The 12790-nt window shown below is 38.3% G+C and overlaps 1 protein-coding gene across 7 annotated transcripts in view; it reads right to left on the bottom strand.

The window, feature by feature from the left end:
• The window catches only part of COL12A1 (collagen type XII alpha 1 chain), a 107679-nt gene that overhangs the window by 66885 nt on the left and 28004 nt on the right, over positions 1 to 12790 (bottom strand). For 6 of the 7 annotated variants that reach the window (XM_042803335.1, XM_033002760.2, XM_033002763.2 and 3 more), the window contains 3 exons: positions 5766 to 6035; positions 3587 to 3853; positions 1078 to 1270 (listed from right to left, as the gene is read on the bottom strand). The exons of the other annotated variant lie outside the window; for it this stretch is intronic. In XM_042803335.1, the coding sequence (XP_042659269.1) occupies positions 1078 to 1270; positions 3587 to 3853; positions 5766 to 6035 (730 nt within the window). The remainder of the gene's footprint in view (positions 1 to 1077; positions 1271 to 3586; positions 3854 to 5765; positions 6036 to 12790) is intronic. 7 annotated transcript variants of the gene reach the window in all.

The following is a 12790-nucleotide window of genomic DNA, read 5'->3' as shown; positions in this document are numbered from 1 at the left end:
GAGAAGTGTGGCCAGCAGGTCGAGGGAGGGGATTCTCCCCCTCTACTCCGCTCTCATGAGACCCCATCAGGAGTGCTGTGTTCAGCTCTGGGGCTCCCAACATAAGAAGGACATGGATGAGGTGAAGTCCAGAGGAGGGCCACAAAGATGATCAGGGGTCTGGAGCACGTCCTTTATCAGGACAGGCTGAGAGAGTTGGATTTGTTCAGCCTGGGGAAGAGAAAGCTGTGGGGAGACCTTATAGTGGCCTTCCAGTACTTAAAGGGGACCTACAGGAGAGATGGGGAGGGACCATTTATCAGGAAGTGTAGTGATAGGATGAGGGGTAACAGTTTTAAACTGAAATAGAGAAGATTTAGTCTAGATCTAAGAAAGAAATTCATCACTGTGAGGGTGGTGAGACACTGGCACAGGTTGCCCAGAGCAGCTGTGGCTGCCCCCTCCCTGGAAGGGTTCAAGGCCAGGTTGGACGGGGCTTTGAGCAACCTGGTCTGGTGGAAGGTGTCCCTGCCCATGGGAGGGGGGGTTGGAACTAGATGATCTTTAAGATCCCCTCCAACCCAAACTATTATATGATTCTATGACTGTTAACAATCCAATTTTTAATATATTTAGTATATTTGTGTAACAGATTTTGACATGCTCTGAAGCCTACTTTATAAATCCAGGCCTCTGGGAAAATGAATGAAGACCTAAACTAAGCTTTTTTTTAACAAACACGATGTAAGGAACTTTTGAGAGGAAGCTGTAGAAATCCCAACTTTCTCCAGTATCCCATTAGCTTTCTTACATGCAAAATGCAGAACAGAGCCTCTGCCCACATTTTTGCCTCCTTCAGTTCCTGTGAGAACACCATAAGTGATGTGAATGAATAATCTCATGAAGACCCCTGTCAGGTGCCTTTCAGAGACTGCATAACAAGATCCTCATATCTTATCGATAAAATTACGTTCTTTCTTACAGTAGATTTTGTCATATGTTTCAATCCCAGATGATGATTAAACAAAACCCTAAAATAAAGTTATCTTAAAACCAACCAAACAAACAAAAAAACAATGTATGAATTATTATCCATACCTAAGCTCCTCCAATACCACCGTGCTGTCATATGGCCCCACTATTAATTCTCCAAGACTCCCGTTATCTTCAGTAGGGTGGAAAGTTACTTTATACCCCTTCACTCGCCCTGGGGCTGGCTCCCAGGTTACTCGGAAACTTGACATAGTTGAATCAGAAGTCCTCAGATTTCGAGGTGGCTTAAAGGGAGAGGCTGCAAGGATAGGAAAAAAAGTGTTTAAATCGGGTCTGCTTATGGAAAAAAAAAAATCAACAAGTATGTTTTTATGTAAAAATCCATACACAAATCCAGGAATAGTGGCAGTCCTAAACAATTTCTGCCTTTCCTTTGACATAAAGACAAGTATCAACAGGTGAAAGAGGGGATTACTTAATTTTGGCTATCTAACCAACAAGTATGTGTGATAAATTTGTTATCAAGGCTCCCTCTACAGTCAACAGACTGAGGGATAGATAGCAGTTCACTCACCTATCCTAAATGTCCACCTGATCTTACAATAAATGTTGACAATAAGTGGACTAACAACCATCAGTCTTTCCCTCTATTAATTACGTAGAAACACTGGATGACAAGCTTAAACTAGCCCGGTCTCTTTTAAATGGCAACAAGTAGGTGAGTCATATAGACCAAAAGAGGTGCATCTCCTTCTCAAACCAACACTGGGAAAATCAGAATTTACTGCAGGCAAGTCACACTTAATCAGTGCTCAGTCACCAATATCACATCTCAAGCTGCTTACTCTCCAGAGCTCTGCGTCCCAGAGGTCAGAGTATGGAGAGGGTGGAAGTAAAGACCCTTTCATCTTACCAACACTCCTCTCCCTTTACAGGCTCAGGGCCTGGCAGCTCAAGCAACTTCACCAACCACAGGTGTGGCAGTATGTCAAAAAATAATTCTTCAGAGGAGTGCCAACCAAACAGCTTGAGGTTTTTAGGTCAAGAGCAACTTCCTCTGAAGACTAATGGCTATTTATAGGTAGAGTATAGATCAGCACTCACAGATAGAGTGTCTATCAAGCCTGATGATAGCTTATGCATCACTTTTGCTTTTGTGTAAATCTGAAGTACAGTCATAGAAAATACTGCAGCAGTGTAATCTCAAAGTCGCAAAAATGGCAGTCAGAGTAAACAGAAAGTCACCACTGTAGCTGTGGAGTGAAAAGGTGTGTGTGTGGGGGGGGAAGAGTTTGTCTCATCCTTGTGCCTATGCATTTATCTAACTATAGCTGAAAGATCATAAATGTCCCCAGACTCTGAATTCTGCTGAAAAACAGTAGATACACCCCCACTCACAAGGAAAAATACAAACTCTCTGTCTCATCTCCCATTACATTCCTCCTTGAATTATCATGACAGCTTCAACTAACAAGATCACTCAAGCTCCACTTGCTTCCAAAGAGTGATTACACTGAAAGCACAGAGCCATATCCATATCAAGATGAACAAGTCAAAAATCAAAAGCAGCTGGATGATCTGAGATTTATCTCAGTACAATTTTCAAGATTGAAAATCTAGGTGTTGGTCAAGATCTGATCAAGTTTTTATGACCCCTCTACATCAATAACATTTTAATTTAAAAGGAAATCTTCCTTCGGTAACTGAGGTGTCAATACCTCCACTGTTAGGATACTTGTTTCTTACGTCCTGTCATCATTCAATATGACATGTTCAGAGAACAGAGAATGGCATGAAGTATTTACAGTGTACCCCAGTAAATGGCACAAGTTCCACATGGGCAGAAACAGCCAGAAAAAAATTCTCTTTTTGATAATGATTCTCTTATCTATGGAAGCAGAAAACTAACTCTAAATCTGCTTGATTTTATCTGGATATCAAGAGAACATTTCCTTAAAAAATGAAAGACCAGCATCAGATACATACTAAAGGCAGAGTAGAAAATGAGTGTTGCTTTTACTGCAAAAATCCCCTCACCAGGACTTAATAAATGTTCTAGAGTTTCAGCTTCTGAAAAAGAAGACAGCTTGTCCAGAAGACCATGGTCTCTGAGGTCAGGCTTCCACTGATGACTCTTCAAAATCATCTACTCCCCCTTCTTATTGCCTCAGGTTTTCCACAGAAAATGTGGTGACCAAAGAAAACAAATCTAAGAAGCAGGATGCTGGGCAGCTATTTAATCAATGCCCACAACCAAAAGGCAAATTATGAAACAACTGACAACACTTGATTAAGTAGTCTGTTGATACACTGTCTTCCTTACAAAGCACCTTGTTTTGACTTCTGAATACATTGTTTCAAAACAAGTCCAGTATTTTCAACCAGATTTTACACCATATTGACATCCTCAATATCAACAGCAAAATGCTGTGCTCAGGCTATGCCATAGTGAAGTTCCCAACAAATCAAACGCTATCAACCTCTAACATTTTCTTCAATTTGCCTGTTAATTCATGATCTTGGCAGACTCCACCATACTTTTCTACATATCATGCTTACTAATTTTAAGCATGAAATTCAATTATCAAATCCTGTACAAGCTTGTGATACATACCTGTTGTTCCTTCTGCTTTTCTTGATTTTCCTTGTCCAAAATCATAAATTGGAACAACACTGAGATCATACGTAGTTCGTGGCTTAAGTCGCTTTAACACTATACTGGTAGTAGGAGCATTTACTCTTCCAAACATCTGTCTTCCTCCACTGCGTGGTCGGTAGTACACGCGATAAGACAAGACTTTCCCAGGTGAAGGCTGCCATGTAACTCTCATTGTATTTTCTGTCTCATTGTCTACTGTCACAGTCCCGGCATTTGGTGACACTTTTCAGTGTAAAAATATGGATAAAGGTTTACTTTTACACATAAAGATATATTCAAATGCACGCCTACAAAATTCATTCTAATGTATTAAAAAAAAAAAAAAAAATTGACCTCTTTAAAATTACAGTATTTGATTGTGGGGAAGCAATAGGGGAATCTCACAGGCCATTGCTAATTTTTTTTTTTTTTATTTATAATGACTAAATAAACGTAAGTGTGCTTTCCACCACAGAGAAAAAAAAAAAAAAAAAAGAGGGAATTATAAATGACACGATGACACAGCATAATTGAGAGTTTTATTTAGTCACACTTTTCAGTAATCTGTTAAATAATGGATTCAGTACTCTCAAATGAAAGTGATAAATTGTAAAGCCGTTGGTTTTTTATGAACACAACGTCTAATAGAGTCAAGATTTTCTAAGTTTCGAGTTTTCAGATCTAACAAGATACTGGTAAATACCTAAACTGATGGGTGTTGGGCTCCATACAAACTATCCTGCAAACAGCAGTGAGTGACTTTCCATACACTTGGAAAATCACTCACCAGTATTTGCAGGATAGTATATATGCTGAAATAAGCCCATGGACTAAGAAAGAATTTTCTCTACAGATTGCAGCATTCAGCTTCTAAAAGATATTTTCCAGACTGCAAATGTTACAAATGATCTGAAGTGAATTGAAAAGTATGTAATGCTGGCTGTCAGCCAGAATAAGCCATCTAGGTTTTGGCAAAACAGGACCTTCTTGGCATGCCACAATCGGTCACTATTTCATCATGTGGTAAGGTAGGCTTTGCAGGCTACAGTATCCTCTCTCAGTCCTAGGAACTGACAATTTCTAGAACTGACAAATCCAGAAAGATGTAATGGTACTTAGTCTCAGATCTGGGTCTATTATAGGCCTGATAGCAAGTTCCCTCAGGCAGCACATTGAGAGAAGCAACAAAGGATATGGCTAAACTTCCTACTTAATCAGGAAAAGGCAGGACAGCTAATCCTGCTGTTCTTGAAGAAAGAAGGAAGGTGTGGGACAGCAGTCTGCTTTGACTCTGGGGAGTGAGCAGTGGCAGAAATCACTGCTCTTGCAAGACCTTAAGAGCAACTATACTGGGTCAAGGACAAAGGTTAATGTAGTTCAGCAGCCTGTCTCTAAGAGTAGTCAAAACAGATGCTTAGGAAAGAGTACAAGAACATGTAAACACACAGGATGCTTCCCCAGAACACTCCCTCAGGCTTCGTCTTCACATGACCCTTTTAGGCAAACAACAGAAACATCAAGGCTGATCCAGGGCATCCCTTCATTCATTCTGGCTCCTCTACTTGCCAGTTCTTGCTATAAAACAACAAGCTATCCCTGGCCTCTCAGTGTTTTTTACTTTGCCTACACTGCAGGAGAGGCTTGAGCCTGCTTTGCCTAATATTACATAATTTTTAGCAAATAAGAAAAAAGAAGAGAAAGGTAAATAACAAATATCAAAATCACCTAGTGACCCTCAGTTTGAGGACTGTGAAGACTGGAAAGGGCAATAGCTTGGAAAGGAAATTCATTGATTCTCTGTGAATTTACCCCACCTTTTTCCCTTACTCTATCCATAATATTGCTTCCACCTGATTTCCAGCAGTCACACCAAACCTATGAAAGGATGGCTTCAGAGTAATTTGCAAACAAAATCACATCTTAAGTTAGAAGTAATTCTTGCTGAATCCAAACCTACATTACATAGAAGATATTTTCCCTTTTTTTAATGGTCAGACAAAAGGCCAGAATTGACTGATCTTAGGTGACATTTTTGTTTGGGGGAACTTTTCAGGAAAAAAAAGGTGAAGAAAAATAAGATCTATTTTCTTTAAAATATGATAATTTAATCAAGAACAGAATGTTACAAATAGTGGTAAAGTTGTACTACACTCACCATCAGTAAAAGCCTCTCCTTCTACTGGGTCTCCTTCTCCACTGCTGTAGGTTGCATATACTGAAATCCTGTATTTAGTCTCTGGCTCCAAGCCTTCTAGCACAGCATCCACTGTATTTCCAGGGACTCTCTTCTCTCCCATCGTATCATCATAAAGTGATTTCCATACTATCCTATAATCATTAACTGACCCTGGGGCTGGTGTCCATGATAACCCAACTGTAGAGTCAGTTATATCTGTGGTAACCAAATTACGTGGTGAACCACGTTCTGCAAGAAAGAAAACATTAAATTGTCTCTAACATACAAATAGCAAAAGTTAGCAAAGTACAAATGGAAAAGTAAAATTATCAGAAGTGTAAAATCAAACTTTCCCCATCAATTAGTTTCAATAACATGCATTTGTAGTTCCAAGAGAAAATTCATGGATTTTTCAACAAAACACTTAAAGCTAACTTTAGACTATGAATGATCCTATCCCTTACCATGCAAGATACTTAGCAGTTATGCTTTGGAATATGCAAAATAAAAATGGCATTAATCAAAGACTTGGAATGAAGCCAGTGCTTAAATGTGTTGTGGCTCATTTAGGTAGGTTTTAACTCTCAAATAAATAATTTTATTTCATTCATTCATCTTCATCCTCATGTGTGTAAATTTTTTCTTGTGGGTAAATAAAGGAGACCTTTACCTGAGTCAAACAGTCCTTTCTCTGACAACTTTATCTTCTTATTTAATAGTACTATTTGTATCTTCGAGACTACCACTTACCAGATCTATCAGCTATTTCATTTTATGTTTACAACAAATTTGCAGCCTATTTACTTCATGCTGCAGTTACAGTAGAAAACAGTCTCCATCTTTCCACTCATGTACCTATTTCCTCCCTGTAGTTGGTTCCAGCCAGCTTGGAACAAAGGAAACAGCTCATTAGTCTGTGAAATCCAGTAGTTATCTGGATGCGTGAGTCTCACCTAACACACCAGAGTAATTCCACTGCTTAAAAATGGAGCTCATTGGTCTAAAGCAGTGCAGTGAAAGGAGTGCCTCTGTTTAATGGTTAACATACATTTATAACATGTTCAATTTTCCTATTGCAGTGGCTAAAGGAACACTGACTGGTGGGTTTAATGCAATGGCCTCACTGTAGCAAAATCTGCAGAAGGGATCTATGAAACCAGATCCACATACACACAGAAGCACTCACTCGATGCTTTAGTGTATATTCTCTGTGGCCTTTCTCACTGTAGAGGACATTCCTGAAACACTGCTTAGCAAGAAGACTTAAACACTTGAGGTGTCCTCATGGCATCACAGTTAAGTTTTACCTGCACTGATAAAGATATATCCCTATATTATACCACGGCAGCCACAGGACCAGATTCAAATTTCTTTGAACACAGAGAAATTTAGTACCTATCCAATTTCTGCTGCTTAGGCTCATTGCAAGAGGAGACCTCACTGTTTTCAGAAGCCTGAAGCAGTTTCGGTCCAAGACTGAGCAACAAGTTGCTCAAAGTCATATACTGTGTTTTCACATTTCATATTCATTTGTCTTTCACTTCCACCACAAATCTGCAACATTTCCAAACATAGTCCCACTGGAGCAAACAGGACTATCTGTAGAAAGCTTCATTTTGGAAATATCTCGTTGCTAGCACTACTTCATTAAAACTGAGCCAATGAATCCCTCTTGGCTTAATGATGAATGGAAATTAATATTAATCTATCTGAGAACAATGCTTATAGTATAATAAAGGTTCATCAGCTACACAGATTACAGAATCAGAGGATACAACTCCAATCACAAAGATGACGCTCAAATATAGCTAATATATAATGTAATAGAATTCCTTTGTGTGATGGGGTTTTTCAGATTTCAATTCACAGTCTTGGGACATCCCATCATCTTTTTCTGGAGACAATTCTTTCTCCATCCTAATTCTGCATCACTTATTACAATTTCACTCTTCAGACCAATTTTAACCTCATAATATAAACCACCACAGTTTATGGCATCTTCAAAAAAAAAAGAAGGTTAAGATACAGAGGTTTTGGTAAAGTTCATTTGTTTACCATTTCACAACAATAGCAGTTGCATATAGTGAAAAAGTTACAGTGAAAAGGCCTGATTCAGCTCATGCTTCATGAAGTCGCACTGAATCCAGTGACTGCATGAAGTGAATGCCAGAGCAGAATCTAAACTCCAAAGACCAATTTTCCTGGAAGCCTGAAAAAAAGATTTGCCTTCAAAAGTAAATTACACCAATTTTTCTGTCTGCTCTTAAGCTTCTACTCCCAAATCTTGGCTTTTTCATACAATAAAAAAAATATTAAGGCAATCCAAATGGAAAAAATATGGAAAACCTAACTTGATAGAATGCACAGATGTCTCACAATAAAAACCTTTCTTTCCATATTTTAATGTAATATAAATATACAAGTCACTTTATTTTGGCTACTTTAAAACATGGCTCTGCCACAACATGATTTCAGTATTAAAACATCTGCCTCCACAGCACAATTTTTTGCAAGTCTACTCTTGGACATTACAGCTAATGATATATGTTGGAAACACTGCAAAAATAACTGAATATTTAAAACCGTTATTGATTAAGTCATTATTGAGGTCATTAAACAACAGAGGAAAATAATTTGTTTGGAATGGACTGTAATGAACACCAGTTACTGTAATATGTTCATTCTGAAAGAAATATTTTTTGGAACTAAATGTCTTTTTTATAAGGCAAGGTAAGAGAGGGAAAAGGGACTGGGATTCCTACCAAACCACTAGAACTAAATGGAAAATTTTTACTTCAAATAGTTGGAAACTGCTGACAAGACAACTTACCTACTAGGGGAAATCAGACTTTTTATATGTTACACTGCAACTGAGAACATTTCTTTAACATAACACACTAACTTGATTCGCGCCTCATGTGTGAGGTGGAAGTTCACTGACAGCTTTTTTCTGCTTCACTGGATCTCCCACAAGTGTTTTTGTATTAAGGGAACAGCTGTGTTTAAGATGCAGTCCAACTGTAAATCTTAAATTATTAGGATTCCATCAAATATTATCTAAGCTGCTACACTCAGAGTCAAGAAACATATTTATGCTTCACAATAACACTGGTACAATGTAGTCACCAGCAAACATACAATTACACCTATGAGATACTTTCACTTTGGATTAAAAAAAAAAAAAATACAACTGTAACACCCAAGCAGTCAATCTGCTTTTTGGCCTACATGTTCAGAAATGCTTGTTGTATACCTTCTTCTTGCCTGCTTGTTTAAACTGGATGGATAAGGAATATGGAAAGACAATGCACACTGTAAGAAAGAAAAGTGCTGGCTGGCTGGCTCAGAAATGGTTGTCAAAAGACTCCTGCTTTTCCCTGACTTGAAATGGAAGCTAAAGTATGCTCATCACTTCATACGGCTCCCAAGTCATCAGCAACTGAGGAAGCAGTTGTTTTTTGAAAATTATCCTCTAACAGGCATTATGTCCTATGATGCTCTGGAGCACCAAACCAGCTGGTGTAAGCAGGGCCGTAAGCCATGCTGAGTACGTACACAATGAAACAAAGTGCTTGCATGGACAGATCAAACCCCTGCCTGGGCAAGCAAGCCAGTCACCGGCTTCAGCCTATCAGATTCTCTTCATCAGTCTCTAGCTCAGAGCTGGTCTGCCTACAGCCCCTTGTACATCTCTACCATCACTCAGTGCAGACGCACTCTCAAAAATGTGACTTGGTAACTTTCAGTCAGATGCTTTTACACACAGTTCTGGACTTCCACAATGTCCAGTTTCCATAGTAAGTTTTTCCACTGTAGTATGCCAGAGACACAATATAATATTAAAAGCTTCCTTGTGTCCATTTGGCTCACTTCTCATAGCTCTCCAGCAATTACTGTTGTTATTGACCATGAATCAGCTAAAATTAAAATGTTGACATTCATAAAAATCAAATGGCCTTATTCAAATGACCTTTCCCCTCAGAAACATTTACACAACTCCAGCTGATTTCAGTGGGAGTTGTACATGTAGTTTGGGCCCAAAGTTTAAACAATTTCCTATATGTGTTAACACCAGTTTTCAAAATCAACCTGCAGTAGTAAATTTCATGCAGAGACATGTCTCATTTAATTTAAACATAGGGTTGATCTAAACCGGCATCCTAAAGTGTCAGAATCAACTAAATAAATGAGCCTTCTCTTGCTGAGGCATATAACAAAATTTTATGTCCTGAGTCCTGCCTTGTTTACAATGGGATACATCAGGAGTATCCCATTAAGTCATCAGGCTAAGTCGCCTCAGCCAAGGATCCAAGTGCACACAACAGATAAGCTGATTGCAGAATCACTTTAAGGTTTTACTCTAATGGTCAAACTGTCCTCAGCATTAGAGGAGGCAGTCACTTTGGTCTGCTGATATCCTTCCTTCCGAGGCACAAAGTAGTTGGTTATTCCTGGAGTACCAGACCTCAGGCATGTAGAGAGAGGATGTGGACATGGTGCAGGGGAGAGTCAAGGACTTGCTATGCAAAGCAAATGCTCACTTGACCCTGTTAGAGCAGGTTTCTTGCTCTTCTGCTACTGGAAATGCAGAATGGTGAGAAGATGCAAACCAGGAGAGTTCTGATCCAAAACAGAGGGACTTTGACCAGAGCCTTCCAGAGTCCCTGCTCTAGGATAGAGCCAACAGGACTTCATACTCAGTCCCTTTAATATTTTATCTGTCTTTTCCAACAGTTAATAACACTACTCTCAACTGTCTAGAAATATATTTTTAATATTCATTTGATCTTTCCCTTTGATAATTCATTTTTCTGATATATGCTTCATTTCCTATATAAATCTAAGATAATTTTCTACAGATTATCAAAAGTCAGTTCCAAATGTCAGACTCAAAAATATTGGAATGTATAACTTTAAAAATGCATGAAACAGCATTAAATTTCCTGAGAACACTGAGTCCTTGTTTCTGTCAGGACGGAAGCAGCACTACGCAGTCTGAACATTACGTAAAGTCCCCGTGTTATGCTAAAAACCTCATTGTAAGAAAATGTCACTTGAATTTCTATTATTCTGCCTGTAGGAGGTCATTCATTTCTAAAGCATTCGTATGTTACTATAGAAACAGCAAAAAGAAATCATTTATTTACCAAAGAAATACTATCCATTTTCTGACCGAAAAAAAGAGTCCACCCTCACCTAAACCTAAGCTCTAAGAAATGAATACAACAGAAAATAGCCTAAAACTAAGAAGTGACTCAGTCATGACAACTTTTGTTAATATATTTCTTTAGTACAGCCCAATTCTCACAGCTCAAATAGGTGTCAAACAGGATGACAGGATTGGGCCCTATATCACTGAACATAAAAATTCTCTTTGTAAAGGGGAAGAGACTATGACATGATTATCTCCCAAATTTATTTCCTGAATACAATACACTACACCTCTTATTGTTTATTCTAAAATGTACAAAGGTAAGAAATAAAATGGGCTGACATCTCTGCTAACGTAGCGATCTCATTTATTTCAAAAGGACTACACCCATTTCCACCAAGAGTGTTTCTAGCCTAAGAACTTTACTGATATAAGTGGAAATACTTTGAAATTTCTCAGTGCAAGCAAGATGGGAATCTGACCCCTGAATCTTTTTCTGGCAAAAAAAAAAAAAAAAAAAGGGCTTTTTTCTAAATTTCTCTAAAATTCTTATTTAAAAGTGTAATGACTCCCCTGCTTAGAGTCAGTAACTGAAATATTCTTAACGCTGTTCTGAAAAAAATATATAACTGCCAGAAAAAGGACACTCATAAAAGAGATCTGCAGCTTTCAAACTTTTCAGACATTCATTAGGATTAAACATTTCTGTGTAGATTACTTAATCTAGCAATGAATTTGTTTCTCTTTAAAACAACTGCAAATTATGGAAGTTAATCTATTTAGCAGCTAACATACAGTATGTTCTTTTCATCTGACAGCATGCCTTTGGGCAGAAAACCAAATTCTTGCCAGACTTACCACCACCTCTCTTATTAAAAAACAGATTAGAAAAACAGTAGCTCTCGCAAACTGCCCGCTGTCTGTTGCATTTACACTCACCACCCTCACCATGTTTATTACTGTATTTTATTTCTGGCATATGATAACCTGGGTAAGATCATATGATTCCCCCCAAAAATTGAAAACCAAATGGTTTGTTTGGGGATAAGAGCGAGACTTTTCCCTAAGGAATTCCTGTGGGTGTTTCTTGCTCGTTCTTCAATCTGTATTATGTATCATCAAATATAACTACCAGTGTTAATTTGTTCAGTTCCCCCAGTTGTCACAAGCTTTGTTCCACCACACAGCAAATGGCAGCCTGCACAGATTTCATTTACTTTAGCAGTTTCAATGACTTTGTGTGAGCTGAAGGGAATCACAGCCAACAAAATACATCTGAGTAAAATTTTTCCATGGCACCTTTATAGAAGGGCTCCAACCAAAGCTGCCTAGTGATGGATCACCATACACTTTTGAAAATGAGAGGATAAAAGTGGAGAGTTTTCTACAGCACATATTTTGCACATGCAGTTATGTTTAATGTAGTATGAAATACAAAACTCCAGAACTTTCAACTCTGGATGGTACTTCATAACTGCAGACAAAATCAGCCAGTGACTAAAAGAGGCTGTATAAAAGCTAAGAGCACTATAAATGTCCTAAAATCCGGAGTACTGAAGAAGGAAAACACACTCCTTCAACAAAGGGATAAAAACATTGTTTCCCTTTTCCCACTCCATAAACACAAAAAAGAAATAAACCCATTCTCTCTGAATAATGATTACCTGTATGGTATGGAACAGCACCTTCAGAAATGAATGATTTTCCGATTACTCATTTGCTAAACTCTCTATACTGTGTTGTCTCTGAACAGTTCATAAAATTATGATCCTCTGGCATGTGTTTATCTTTGGGCTGGACCAGATAGCTATGCAAACAGTTTATAGAAGAAATTATCTGCAGTTATTTGGGG

Source organism: Tyto alba, unplaced genomic scaffold (assembly GCF_018691265.1).
Source record: "Tyto alba isolate M040663 unplaced genomic scaffold, T.alba_DEE_v4.0 Super-Scaffold_40, whole genome shotgun sequence".
NCBI lineage: Eukaryota > Metazoa > Chordata > Aves > Strigiformes > Tytonidae > Tyto > Tyto alba.
This window is presented reverse-complemented; position numbering and strand designations above follow the sequence as displayed.